Source organism: Amblyomma maculatum, chromosome 11 (assembly GCF_055883805.1).
Source record: "Amblyomma maculatum isolate TAMU_Amacu chromosome 11, ASM5588380v1, whole genome shotgun sequence".
In the NCBI taxonomy this organism is placed as follows: domain Eukaryota; kingdom Metazoa; phylum Arthropoda; class Arachnida; order Ixodida; family Ixodidae; genus Amblyomma; species Amblyomma maculatum.
The window spans coordinates 4,193,132-4,208,324 of record NC_139354.1 but is presented as its reverse complement, the minus strand read 5'-3'; the positions used below and the strand labels follow the sequence as shown (position 1 = coordinate 4,208,324).

Here is a 15,193-nt window from a genome sequence, read left to right as displayed (position 1 = left end):
CTGCAATGTCGATGTATTTGCTTCTTTTCAGCTGAGGGGGGGGGGGGGGGGGGGGGATACTTTTTCTGTTGCCTCTCTCTCTCTCTTTGGTAGGCTTGTCACATCGGTTGTATTTCTCTCATTTTTTTTTCTTTATCGCTGTTTGTTCAATGCGCACAGACGTCTTCCACCTCCTAGTGCGAATCGAGCAGTTTATAACTGTCATCAGTTGATGTCGTCGACCAACCAGCCCCATACTAAGGTTCTGTGAGGCATGGCACTGTAGCTTTGACAAAAAAAAAAAAAATAATAATATAAAAAAGCCTAGAAAAATAAATAGAACAGCAGCAGTAAGCAAATAAACCCCACAACAGGGTACACAGAAGCGGAAAGAGAGAGACATATATACAGTGTATATATTTCGGGCGCTATCAAGTGTCCGCTACTCGGAGGCGTTAATTTCTTAACTCTCATCACGGCCCTTTCCGAGCCTCCTGGCGCGCATTCCGCCTTCACACCGCCTGCTTGTTTGTGCGTCGCAGTTCATTTACAGTCGTTGAGGAGGGCAATGACTGGATGCATACGAGGTGAGCTCATAAATAATTTCCTCGTCGGCGCCGCGGACTGGAATTGAAATGCAGTGAGCACGACGCAGTGATCGAGGCGGTGTTGGCGAGCACTGCATCTTCGACGTTCACGCATCTGGGACAGCATATGGACGCGCTCCATGCATCCGACAAATCAAGTCTGCGACTCATTTTTGCACTGTGACGCATCTGGAGGGGCGATGTGCAGTGATATGAAATGTCGGTTCGGAACGGAATGCCGTATGGTTAATTGCACGGCTGTGGCCAGTGTAAACTTGTATTGCTTCCTTCCAAAACAACACATGGACGGATGCCGAACACTTAGAAATAAAACTAAAATACTGCAGCTTTGATCTTAAACGCAATCTGAAAGGCTGCTGGAACGGATGAGTGGAACTGTAAGACGTAAAACCACGCTATAGCCATGAGTTCCTATGCGGTCCTTTTACGAAAAGCTCCCACACGAACATTGTGCAGTGATCAGTGAAAAATCAGCTTTGTATTTGTAAAATGTTAAGACGCATAGCATGAAGGACTCGCTGCTCCAATGCATTGCTGGCGTTGAGGGACACTTGAACAAGACTTTATGAAGATATGCTTCAGATTGAGCATAATATCATTACTACTGCTCCTTCTGTTTTATTTATGTACAGACAACAGCTGCTCTTCACAGATGTCCCGTGAAGCCGCTTATATAATCAAACTGCCGATCACCTTTCTTACCTGAGGCGTTGGCCGCTTTAACAGTTGTCGGAGAGTTCGATAACGAACTGTACCGTGCACGGCGCGTCACTCCGAAAACAGCGCAAGGATAGACTCGGGAAGACCTAAAAGATCCTTTACACGCCGCACAAGCAAGGCTGAGGTCGCGGCAGCAGAAACGAAACGACGGCCGCTTTGCCCCGGTTTAGGAGCGCCGCCTTCGGACCGAATAAAGAAGAATAAAGAAATGCGCGAGTGTGTGTTTGTGTCAGCCGCAGAGGCCTCCAAGGTCGAGTGCAGAGAATGGTCACGCATTGCGCGGGCCGAGCGAAGCGCGCGAATCTGCCATGAGCTGGCGACAAAGGGCTCACCTGGTCACGCCTTTCAAATCGAAAGCAGCGGCAGCAGCAACAAGAAGGGTGAAATGGACGGGCATTTTGTGTAGGGCGCGAAAATGGCGCGCATGTATTGTTGACGTCATGCACCCGAGAACCGTCGGCAGCAGCGTCTCGAAAAACACAATTACGGTCAGAGCGCGGTCAGTCGTTGCGACTAGTCGGAACACCGAACTCCTTCCTCCACTTCGCGATTCTCTCCTCTCAATGGACGTAAGATTAAAGAAACGAGCTCGCCCGTCGGAGTGAGTGAAAAACGCCCGTCGGACGCACCACCGCATTCACGCAGCGCACGGCTGATTGACCTTATCACAGTGCGAACGGCAAAAGCACAGAAGAAGCCCGTGAACCGTCCACGCACCCCGCCTCTCCCCTCCTTCCTAGGGTCGCCATCATAAATAATAATCGCAAAAAGTCCTCGGCGGGGGAAAGGACAGGCGCACACCGACACACGAGACCGCCACACTTGCTGCGCGGTTCTCCGCAGTAACGCATCATTCCCCTCTGCCTCCACCGTCGATCTCCCTTCACTACGTGGCGCGGCGGCATTCCGTTTCGGCCCATTCTCCAGGAGCAAACACGCGCTCATTCCCACGCTCTTCAACGGAGCTAGCAGCCCAGTGCTCCGACGAATCTTCGCTGCTTTGCGACGGACTACGGAGACGCAAGTTGGGAGGGCGGGGGTCTCCGAGGGGGAGACAGTCTTGGCTACTTGCTCCGTGGTCTTAGCTACCAACCAGTCCAGGAGAGGAAGAGCATCAACAGTTCGCTTTCGACTTGGGGATATTCGACGGGCTACTAGCGCCATCTAGAGGTGGCCGCCATAGCTGCTACTTCACCTCCAAACGAGTGCCGCCGCCAGACACGAAAGTACCAAACTCGAAGAAGCCCTCCTTTACCACCAGCATCCCCTCAGAACCATGCGGGAGACGTGGAAGAACAAAACGAAGACAACAATAACAAAATGGGGCACCCCACGTCGAACCCAATGAGACCTCCGACAGCCTTCCTGAGCGCGAAAAAAAGTGCCCGCCAAAAATAAGAAACAAATAACGCGACTTCTAAAGAAGGCAAGAAAGAAAGAACGGACCTTTGAAAAGCGCGGCTCGGAGAAGGCGCGACGCGGTTCGGCCACTAGCGTGCCGGTAATCAAGTGTAGTGGTACTTTCTCTTCTGGGGGGGCAGAAGAGATGCGGTAGGGGATGGTAGGCACCCCCTTGTACAGCCCTGCCTCAGCGCAGACCTTTTTTCTGCGCCGCTTGATGCCTTCTCGCACACCCGACGACGCCTGTGGAATGTGCCCGAGCTGGTAGTTGGTCTCTCCCCTCTTTGCAGCAACAGTACCACTGGCATCCTTCTCACCCTTCCCTCTTATGCACGTTCTTCGCTGGGCGAGCGAAGTCCGCAGTCTTGGCGTCGGCAACCTCTACGGACGGCGCGGTCTTCTTGCCACTTTTTTTTTTTTCTTGCTTTTTCGTGGTTGTCGGTGTTTTTGCTAGCTTAGCGGGCGGGCGCAGAAGCCGGGAGGAGAGCGTATGAATGGCCGTTTGCGGAGCGCGGCACCGCAGGTTTCGTTTTCGGCTCTTGCCTTGACGTCGGCCGCCTCTCTCCCCTGCGAAACGGTGGCGCCGCTCCTGGTCGCTGGATTCGCGGAAGAGAGGTTCGGCGGCGGGTCGGTTCTTCCCAAAGCACCCCCCTATCCTACGTTCACATTTTCTCGAGGATAGAAATAAGAGAACAAAAACAAAATAGACAGAAATTGTAAAATAAGGAGGTTTCGCGAATACCCGTCCCTCCTCCCTTCGCCAGCGTCCCTTTGCTTCTCAAAATGAAGTAAAGATCCACAGATGGTGGTCAGAGAAGAAGGGGTGCCTACCGTTTAACCAGCCACAGAGCAGCCAATCGGAGGCAGCCTTTCACGCCCTCCCCTCTGCCCCCACTGCGCACTTGACCGCCTCCCCCGCTGCCTTTCGGTATGCCGCAATCTTCCACGTACATCTTAGGTGTTCCAACCCCCTCCTTCGCCCTTGTCGAGGCATTCTTATGCATTTATTTTACTTGCTGGCGGCAGGGTCCACAACCTACACGGCGATTGGGATCAGGCGGAAAAGCAAATGTACACAAAGGAACCGGGCGAAGGGTTTGCGTGACGCCTCGCATGGGATGGGAGCGAAGGTGTAGGTCACCCCGGAGAGTTTGTTGCCAAGTCCTCGCTTTCACCACTGCGTGTGCGTGGAGGGTGGCGACAAGGAGTGACCTTGTCGCCACTCGCGCAACAGGTGGCTAATGTATCGCGTGCGGTATGAGCGCTAGCGTTTAAAGCGCCCTGGGTTGCGCGTTCTACGATCCTACGCTTGTACTCGCCGCTAGGTGATAATATACCCAGGAGTAAGCTCTCACCGTTTTGAAAACGGTGTAATTAGATGCTGTGGTCGTTCTCGAAGGAGGTGTCATTTTGTTTTCTGAGTGAATCGAAGAGCGTGGGAGGACGAACATTACCAGGAGCTGTTTCTTAGCCCACTTGCATTCGGAACGAAAAGAAATGTAACTGCGTTCAAATGCATATACCCGGAAGGGTGAGACTGGTGTAAGCAGACCCGAACTGTGAAACTAATCGCTATGCCATCTACGTCCTTTTCATGCTGCTCGCTATGTCGTGGACTATTGACTCATGGTAGCCCTTTTGAAGGCGGACACCCGTTATTCATTCCTTTATGCCAAGTAGTACTGCGGTTCGACGCCTGCTGCTAGAAACATTGACTCCTTAAGCATTCGCTCGTACTTCACGTTTCGTTGCTTTTTAGGGCAACACGTGGCTTCGACTGCATTCAACCTGACGGCGTAGGGGCAGCGTGATCCGCACGATATATTCTCAAAATTATTCTAAAGTGTGGACATTGCAATTAAACGAGGCGCTTCAACGCCAAGCCGGCGGTATTTAAACAGTTCTTTATTTTTTCAGAATAAAATCAGCGGGGCTAAATTTTTTCGCTTCCTGCCGAGCGGGTGTCCGGAGGCAACTCCAACCTCGAAACGCTGATTGGAAACCACAGGGTCTCCGCCAGTGGCGCCCTGAGCCCTCGATAACGACGCCTGAGTTATGGCTTATTTGGGGTGGAAACAGCGGAAGCGGAAGATGGAGAGATGGATACGGGGAAAGCGTCGCCCAAGAAGCCCCGCTCCCGTTCAAAGATAGCCTATATGGTTCCGGGTGAAAACGCCAAGCCGCCCCCTATCGCCACACGCCGTTTGTAGTTAAAAGTTGCTTCAGCTCCAAATTTCTAAGGTTCTGAGCTGTCTTCCGATCCGTACTTGACATAGTACTTGCTATTTGTTGGGTGCTGTTCTCAAGACCTCCCTCCCCTTTACTCCAGTAACGAGAAGGAAAAAAAATGATCATGAGGCTAAGTAGCTCTTTGACTTGTTTTGGCGATGAATCTCTCTTGTTTGCGGGCAAGATTTCCTGCAAAGACTACCAAATGGCCCAGTGGGCGGCGGATGTAGCTGTGGTGTAGGCGATTACGCATGGCCTGGATGAGAGTGCCAAGGCCCAGGGTTCGTGACTCTGAAGGCGGGCAAGTTATCGTCTTACTCACAATCAATAAGTCGTGTGGTTGAAGGTGAGTCAACATTCCAAGCCTCCCGGTAGGGCTGGGTCTCGTCGGAGCACATACATTCGCTTGCACCGTAGGCATTCCTCTGTATATCTCGACTCTTCTTGTGATAAGCCCTGGGCACTTAATAAAGACATTGACGCCTTGCAGAGTTCCGTTCAGTCGCTAGATGCCTTTTATGTGGTATTACCGTCGCCAGTATATGCTCCTGCAGAACGTTCTGTCACCAAACTCGCCTTTCTCTTTCCCGTCTTTGCAGGATTGTCTACACGACTGTCAGCAGAGGATCGAAAAGATGCTCATGAGGAACTATCCCGAGTTCAAGTCTCTCTCGTCGTCACTAAACGGATCGACATCTACGCCTCCACCACCCCCACCGTCGGGCGACTACGCGGCCAAAGTAAACGCTGAGACTGTGACCCTTGAGTCGGAGACGCCCGAGACGCCGACGGACGTCCAGGATGTTTTATTTTGAGCCACGGCCTGCATAGCTAGAGCACTGCCGGACTAAATTAGGAGAAAAAAAAAGAAAAACAATAAAGAAAGACCCGACAAATGTGCTTTGATTACAGCGGTGATTGGGCGCCGCGGGTTCTCGCACCCACATTCTTCTCCCTCCACTTTTACCTTATGTCCCGGCCCTCAACAACCGCAAGAAAATGCAACGGAACTCCTCCGTCGAGGGAGCTCGGCATCAGCTGGAAAACTCTCCCTCACCTTAGCAAAATGCAATGGAACATTTAAAACTCGTGTGTCTGTGTATGTGTATTGTGCCACACCGTTGGGCCTCATAGCGGACTACGTTATATCATAGTCTTCTTTTCCTTGCTCCTTCGCTGCCTGCCGAGACGGAAGTCGAAAGAAACGCTGCTGCACTTCGGAAAGCTAGATCTTTTTTTTTTTTTTTTTTATGAATGAGCTCAGCGTCGCTCTGCAACCCTCCAGTCTTTTCGTTTGCGAAAGTTACTGATGTCGATTTCCGGAGAAGTGAAAACGCTAACTGACAGGCCTGGTCTCGACAACGACAATGACTTGCCACCCGAAGCGTTTTTAACTTATCTCCTCCATCTTCTTTAACCTGGCGCTGGAAGTTGGTTGAAATTCTTCACTCGGACTCACTCTGTACACTTTCACGCAAGCCCAGACACCACCAAAATCAAGAACGAAAAGGGGGATGTTTGACTCCAAGTCTCAATTACCTGCAAGAGCTGGTGCCTGCAATGCCAATGTCTGCGAGTGCCAGTGCCTGCAATGCCAGTGCCTGCAAGTGCCAGCGAGCTCAGTGCGGCCGAAAGTGCCTTAGAAGACGTGCGTCTCGGATATAGTGGAATGCAAAGATGTGAAGACGCCTAGTCAACGACGGACGTGACTGTTTTCTTTAAATGTTGTGCTACAGCTTAGTTGTTTCGCATCGTTAGTGTGTTCGGAGAGTGGATAACGGACGGCTAGCGAAAAAAAAGTGGTGCTGCGCAAAAAGTGTGACTTCAGCTTAAATGATGCGACATGGATTTTAAGACACTGAGTGCGTGGATGTGTGCGATTGAGTAGTTGCGAGCGATGAGCTACACTGGAATATTAGAAGAGAACGGCCAAAGCGAGGTTCTGACACGCAGGTTGTGCAAAGTCAGGTAAAGCATTTGCTTCATAACTGGAATTTCCTGCAGGCTTGACACCATCGTTCTTCTTTCTCCCTACCTTGGGAATTGTTTGTTTCTTTTTTCTTTTAATTTTGCGGCAAAGGCGCCGTGCAATCCTGAGAAGTCGGGAGTATTGAATGAACTCAATTGCAATGCTTTATGAGTGAAGTTTTGCGTGTGTTGCTCTGTGTGTGGGTGTGAAAGTTATCGCGTGGTAAAAACTCAGGAAAGGCAGGCAGTTTTTCGAGGTTACGTGGGTATTATTATATTATAGCAATAATTATTTTTATTGTCTTTTTGTTGTTTGATCGAGTCTTCTATATCGTTGCACGAAAGAGCACCAGGGCATTTTTGAGGGTGTCACTTGCGTTTTTGCGTCTACTTTATGTAAATACATATATCTATATTATATATACACAAGTGGTCGCCGCCAGAAAGGCGAGCTGTGCGTTAGTGCCAGTCGATTGAATTTTGTTTGTTTGTTTGTTTGTTTGTTTCGATCCGCGGTTACTTTTCACACCAACGGACGGCCACACTGTCCGAAAGAAGCAACCGCAGCGTTAGTGACTTAATACCTCCGTTGTCAATGTGAGCTTTATGCTTCTGGAGCGGCGTCGTTGCGTTTAGCACTCGACAACAGCATCCTCTTTCGTTTTGCTTTTCTTCAGTCACTAAATGTCAGGTTCTCGGCATTATTAGGGGTCAAATTTCTACTCCGAAACGCAGTCGTGTTCTTCATAGCGGGGCAAGGAAATACGTGTGGCGCCTCCTACTATTGCGACCTTTTACTTTTACCATCAGAGTGTTCCCTTTAGTCCCTTATATCCATCCCCAGGTGGCGCTACTGCATGAAAATAATAGGCGCGTAGTGATGGATGGCTCAAACTACAAAAAAAAAAAAAAAAAAAAAAAAAAAAAAATAAAAATAAAAAATAAAGGAGATCAATCTGTCCACAGTAACTAGTTTCGCACGGGGTATAACGAAAGATGGCACATCAGTATAAAATTATAGGCGCCGTGTTATCGAGATTGTCTTCGTTGGAAAAGATGGAATCCTAGATTTAATACCTCTGCTGTAGCCGGCACTCTGGTGCACGTAGTCTTTTGGCAGCCTCGTTCCTAAACCAGATGATACCCCATCGAAGTGATTATTGTTGAAAACAGCGCGCCTTGATCTGATTGCATGACAGATTAAGCTTTTATTTAGGCTTATCTTAATTCCGCTGTATTCAGCGACACACCAAGAGAAATTCATGAACCAATTCTTGTTTTCGTTATCTTCGTTAGGCGGCGCTTTATCAGCCCGCAACAGAACGCAAGCCTACGCTCCACTTAAGTGGCGACAGATAAGAGGACCAAGGTACGCCCAAAGCTGTCCCTATGCGCAGCAAATGACGTGGCTGGCTTTGAATAGAGCAGACAATTTTTCTGTAGCAACCGCTTTGAAAAGCCTCCGAAAGTGCCACTGGGAGTTACGTTCACTGTTGAAAAGTGCCATCCGTGCCCTTTTTAATGTTGAATACAAAAAAAAAAAGCACAAAAAAACAAAAATGGTGTCGACTGGAGCAGCTTCTGCAGCAAAGCATCTGTTGTAGTCATACAGCAATACCTCACGAGCATCGTAATTTATAGACCTCTTATCTGCGCTACGTTTTGAAGCAGAGATGTTCCAGTTTACTATTCGGGTGCCGCGCATGACGGCTCAGACCGGCCCCACCTCTCCTTCACACTCTCTCCCACCTTTCTTGTCGAAAAATGCCGACTCCAGTCACACGGCGCAGGAAACCATGACCACCACCTTTGCGCTGCCGCTCGCTTCGGGCTTTATTATTATTTTTTTTTCATACTGTACATTGTGTGCGCTATTTTTCGCCAAAATATGCTGGTCATATGTAGTTTTTGTTTTCTCGCGTCAAACATCCAGTCCTACGTCCATGCAGCTTTACTGTTCGTTTTTGTTCCAGTCGTTGGAAACGTGTCCCACGTCCATCTCCTTCCTTGTCACAGCGCTGATTAGGCGCATATAAATATATATAAATATATTTTATATATACATAAATGATATTAGGTACTACGTCGGCATTTAAGTGCGCTTCTTTATGTATTCTCCTTGTTTTTCTTCCACATCCTAGCTTTGTATTAGCTGACCTGGCTATTGCGCGGACCTGTCTCACTGAAGACAGTTTTCACTGCTAACGAAAGTCAGCTGCCGGAGAAAGAAAATTGTGATCTTTTACAGACCCAATTTTTTTCTTTTTGTGCGAGTACGTATGTTTTTATACGAACTTATAGAATTCCTCCCCTATTTATTATACAGCGGAGAGGCCGAACACTCTTCGGCCGTAGGTCCGCCCTCCCGTTCTGATATTCTCAAAGCATTTCTGAACCGCTGCCAGAAGCGTATTTTTGCGCGCCCATAACCCTCAGCATGTAAGAAATGCCCTGTGAGCCGACAGGCCGTAAAGCTACTGATACCTCCCGAAATGTGTAATAGGCTATTTTTATCCTTCGGACAAGCTTTCCCCCATTTCATTTTTTGTTGTACAAATAGTAAAGACAATTACAAAACGTAAACAGTAATGACGCCTCAGGTACAACGTGAAATAGTATTTGCCTTCAGACTCTGTGTCCTCATCTGTCCTTTCGCTAGAGATTTTGCGCAGTTATCTGCGTCCTCTCGTTTAAGGATTTTCGCAGAGTGCGTTTTGCCTCACTAGGTGCTGCTTGTTAGGGCAAAATTTGGTGCTATGGTACCCCGTCGTGAGAATATAGCGCGGTATTTAGAATCGAACACCATTTCGTACAATGCATTTTCTTACACGCAATACAAGAATCTGAAAGAGATTTTCTAAGATACAATGGTCAGTATTTCGCATCTTGTGTGTGTGTTTTCTACTCTGTTCTTCTCTTTGTGTGAGTGTGTACCGCTTAACTCGCACCAGCATCTGGAGACAGCTTTTTATTTTCACGGAAAATGTCACTTGGCTTTGTTATTTCACTACATTATGCTGTTTTGAATTGATGCGGCCTTCTATTGTATTCATTGTTTTTCGAAACTGGTACTGGAACAGTGTGCTTAATTAACACACCCATCAAAGTGCTCCACTGGCTCTACGCCACTTATTTTTGTTGGTTATCCCATCACACCTCGTTACAACTGTCTCCATATTTGAGCAGCTCTTTGTTCTAAAGATGTTTCTTAACTGAGGCTATCTTATCAGATCGTGCTGTACTGACTTTTATTTTCAGTAGCAGCGATAATGAAGGGGTGTATATTCCAGCACACTGTATCTGTCCAGATTGTGCAGAAAAAAAGGAAAAAAAAAATATGCTAGAAAAACAAAAAATAAAAACATGTTTGTCTTGCTGTGTTTTGTGTAACCAATTTGGTTAGAGTGTGCTTTTGTTTGCGAAGAGAAAAACAAAGCAAGGGCGCCTGAAATGTTCACGCACAGTTCATGAGGTCTGTCTTTGGCAAAAAAGTGAAAAAGAAAATGTAAAAAAAAAAGAACGCATGGAGACTTTTTTGTCTTTATTTGTAAATATCACTTGATCGTGACTGGTGATGTTTTTGTTAATGTCCTCGCAATAAAACGAAAACGGGAAATGTTATCTGTGTGTCGAGTTATCTCCTTTTCACGCTCTTGCGATGGCGCAAGACCAACAATCTTCCTATCGATATAAAGCAGAGCATAACTGATATCCAGAAGAACACAACTGCCATCAATAAGAACATTGCTGGCATCCTAGCGATAGGATCCTCCCTTTGAATAACCCTAACACCGTACCTGCTCGTGATTGGAGAAACAGAATCTGGTAACGAAGGGGTGTGATGTCTCCACAATATTAACGCGCCTTTAATTAGGCAAGAGAATGATTTGAACCCGGTCAAAAGAACAACTGTAATCAAAATAAATTTCGACCCAAACAATTTCGCTATAGAAATGGAACCACCGCGGTGGATGCAACACTCTCTTGCTATGTCTGCAAGTAAAAACTTGGTTAGGTTCTGCACCCTTAAAATGGCCCTCTGAAGGGGTCGTTCAATGGAAGACAATAGCGCTTGAGTGGCAGCCGTATTGCGCTCAGAACACTGTCGGGGTAGTGGTTGCGCCGCTAAAAGGAAGTATTATTTGGTTGTCTTATGGACTAGGCAAGCGCGCAACACAAGCTACTGGTTCTGTTCGAAGACGAACTAAGAAACGCCAAAGTAACGCTTTCACGAGTGGCCGACAGCAGCACCGCCGCTTCGGTTGCTATTTGCGAAGACAACTGCTCCATAGGATATCACTCCCGACTTCTTCGCTGTACACTATACCTCTAATATACCACACTCCATAACTAACTTTCAGCACTATGTATAGCAGGAGACCTCTTCAACTAATCGTGAGAGTACATTAATTGAGCGCGGTCCTCCGTACCGCGTCGTCTACAAGTCGTCTGCTAGCGGCTGGGCAGATATGTCTGTAAAATAGCATAGAATATGTCTGCCTACCATACCCTGAAAGAACAGGAAGTTTAGGCTAACATTTTGCGTGACGTCACACAGTTTGGCACATCCGCTCATTTAGTTCAGCATAAGCAAACGGGTTACGTATAAGGTATTTACTAACATAATCGCTAACAGAATCAGGACAACCTTATACTTAATAAAGAAAAAAAAAAAGATCAAGCGGACTTTCGGAAATGGTAATCAACTATCGATCATATCCATAAACGCAACTCTCTGGACTGTTGCAAACCGGTTCCGCTGCCGCTTCCACCGTGCCGACGTCAAGCGCACGCAAGCCCAGCGAGCAATAAGGCGACGCCTAAGGGGCCCTCGTTGCAAATGTCTGTAATCAGCCCTGATACATAGTATTCATTTATTACGAAAAAGCATTTGACTAAGTAGAAACCTCGGCAGTCATGCAGGCATTTCCAAACCAGGGGGTAGACGAGCCGTATGTGAAAGTACTGGAAGATATTGATAGTGGCTGCACAGGAACCATAGCTCTGCATATAACAGCTTGCTTAGAAGAAGTATTCAGAGACTTGGAATGGGAGCAGTTAGGGATAAAGGTTGATGGAGAACACCTCAATAATATGCGATTCGCTGATGACATTGCCTTGCTTACTCAGGGGAAGAACTGCAAAGAATGATTGATGATCTAGACAGGAAAAGCAGAATGGTAGGCTTGAAAATCAATATGCAGAAGAATAAGGTAATGTTTAACAGCCTCGGGAAGGAACAGAAGTTTACATTAGGTAGCGAAGCACTGGAAGTGGTAGGCGAATATGTCGTAGGACAGGTAGTAACCGCAGATCCTGACCATGAAAGGGATATAACAGGAGAACAAGATTGAGATGGAGCCCATTTTGCAGGTACTCGCAGATTATGACAAGCAGCTTACCGGTATCGCTCAAGAGGAAAGTATACATTAATTGCATCTTACCTAGCTGTACTCGCCTATGGTTGAAGCGTGAGGGTAGCGGAAATGGTTCTACTAAAGTTGAGCACAACGCAGAGGGCTATGGAACGAAAAATGGTAGGGGTAACATTAAGAGGTAGGAAGCGTGCAGAGTGGGTCAGATAAGTAACTCGAGCTAATGACATTCTAGTGGAAATCAAGAAGAAAAAATGGGCACGGGCAGGGCATGTAGTGTGAAGAGAGGATAACCGATGGTCGCTAAGGACAACAAATTGAATTCCAAGGGAAGGAAAGCGTAGCCCAGGGCGGCAGACAGTAAGATGGGCGGATGGGGTTAAAAAGTTCGGAGTGGTGAAGTGGATGCAGCTAGCACAGGACCGGGTTAATTGGAGGAATATGGGAGAGGCCTTCGCCCTGCAGAGGGTATTGTCAGGTTGATGATGATGATGTTGTAAACAAGGCCGTGGCGACATCTGATTTTTGGGACTTGAACTATTTCTTTCAAACAACCGACTCGTTAATGTTTAGAACAGGGATAATCGTGACTCAAACACACACACACACACACACACACACACACACACACACACACACACACACACACACACACACACGCACGCACGCACGCGCGCGCGCGCGCGCGCGCACGCACACACACACACACACACACACACACACACACACACACACACACACACACACACACACACACACACACACACACACACACACACACACACACACACACACACACACACACACACACACACACACACACACACACACACACACACACACACACACACACACACACACACACACACACACACACACACACACACACACACACACACACACACACACACACACACACACACACACACACACACACACACACACACACACACACACACACACACACACACACACACACACACACACACACACACACACACACACACACACACACACACACACAAATGCTTATGAATGGTATTCTGGGTGATGCGCTGTTATGATTAATGAAAGCATACTGAAAAATCCACTAACGACGACAAACTCACTCCGAAGGAGGCGTCCTGCTTCGAAGAGCGCCGCAATGTTGGCAATGCGCGCGCGTGAGTCGCAAACACTAAACTCGGGAAATGGCCTATGCAACGTGAGCGTGTGCTAAGGGTCGATCTGAATTTAACGTTTCATGAATGCGCACGTGTTGTTATATATATACTCGTGTGGTGAAGTTATATAGGCAGTAGTACATTCCGCAGCTTCAGAACATCGCCTTTGCACTCACCGTAGCATTGGTAGTGCTGAATTGAAGTACTGGGATGAAGCATGTGGACTACAGGGCAAAAATAAATAAATACGATTCATGTAATCACCAAGGGTAGCAATGCATATTAAGAAACGTGATCACGAAAGCCTCTAATTACATTTGCAGGTAACTATCTGAAAGCAACAAATTGTATTTCTAAAGTACTGCACCACATAGCAATGCATAATATGTATTTCGAATTGCTGCAAGATAATTAAAATTCAGTTATTTCATTAAATAACTTAGTGTAGCTTTATGAAATAAATTCGTTACTGCGATTTAGCAACGTACAATATTATAATTTCTCTTTAGAGCCTTAATTAATGCCATTTCTGCACCGAATGCGTGATTCTCTGATGAAGAATGTGGCTAACGACACTCTGGCGAGGGAGAAAGGTGACGCATGAAGTCAGAAATAACTCGTTAACGACGATTCTTATCGTCGTTAACGAGTTATTTCCCGTACGAGTTCCCGTTCCTCCGTACGAGTTCCCGAGTACGGAGGAACAGGCGCATTAGAGTATTGGTAGATAGAAGCTAACTTTTGCAGACGAAAAAACAAGGTTGCATCCTGAAATACACAAAGCGAAAACTCGCAGAATTATTAAATAAAAAAAAAAATGGAACGTCCCACATTTATCTATATACGATTGATAATTGTTTACCGCATCAGCTAAGGTGAACCATCAAAGCACATCCTTATTGTGGACTAGTATTGGCGATACTGCCGTCATCCTGAAGGGACACTTTTCAAGCTAACCGGCGAAAGGTGCAAACATTGTAGTTGCGAGATTTTGCCTATAGATATGTCGTCCTGATGACGCGAATGCTTGAATAATAATGACCTTTGACACATACTCCGAGTCTGGCCTCAACATCGAATTGTGCGAAGCGTCAAATAGAAACCATAGAAAGGTAACATTGAAGACTTGCTATCTGAAACGATTGCAGTCACATTTAGATTTTCAATATCGGCTCCGAACTCTCCTTATTGCCGCTGCATAAAACACTATACATATATACACAGGATGTCCCATTTACTGTAACCAAGGTTTTAAAAAATACGGTAAGCCCGAACCCAGTCAAACCAATTAAGAACTGTTCAGCGCCGCCTATGCTAATCTGCAGTATTTTTCGTTCACCAATGTTAATGAATTAGGAAATAGTAATTAGCTACTTTTTAATTATTGTGTTCAGAGAAAAATTGTCAATCCAAAAGTTTTTTTTTTTTTTTTTTTTGTACGCAAACTTGCCATAAGACATATTATATAAACTCATGTAAATGGTTTTCCGTGAGGAACCGGAGCAGGCTCCCGCTCTTAGCGTTGTCGGTGAGCCATTTAGAAAAGTCATCTTCCCTTGTTGTGGTTAGACCCACTTCGCGCAGAATCTTTGTCCTTGATTCCCTTGTCCCTGCACAAGTCCATAGCAGGTGACGAACATCCACTTCTGCAGCTGGTGTGGAACACTTTGGGCATGTTGTTGGTCCGATTTCAGCTTGCGATTCCCATCGGCATTTTACCGACGGGGTAAGGGCCGCCCCAGCTCTTATC

At 46.9% G+C, this 15,193-nt stretch overlaps 1 protein-coding gene across 2 annotated transcripts in view; it reads left to right on the top strand.

The window, feature by feature from the left end:
• The window catches only part of LOC146172690 (G1/S-specific cyclin-D2-like), a 288,222-nt gene extending 280,371 nt beyond the window's left edge, over window positions 1–7,851 (top strand). For both annotated transcript variants that reach the window (XM_084583919.1, XM_084583918.1), the window contains one exon: window positions 5,537–7,851. In XM_084583919.1, coding sequence (XP_084440045.1) covers window positions 5,537–5,752 — 216 coding nt within the window. In that variant the 3' untranslated portion in view covers window positions 5,753–7,851. The remainder of the gene's footprint in view (window positions 1–5,536) is intronic.
• The last annotated feature ends 7,342 nt before the right edge of the window (window positions 7,852–15,193 follow it).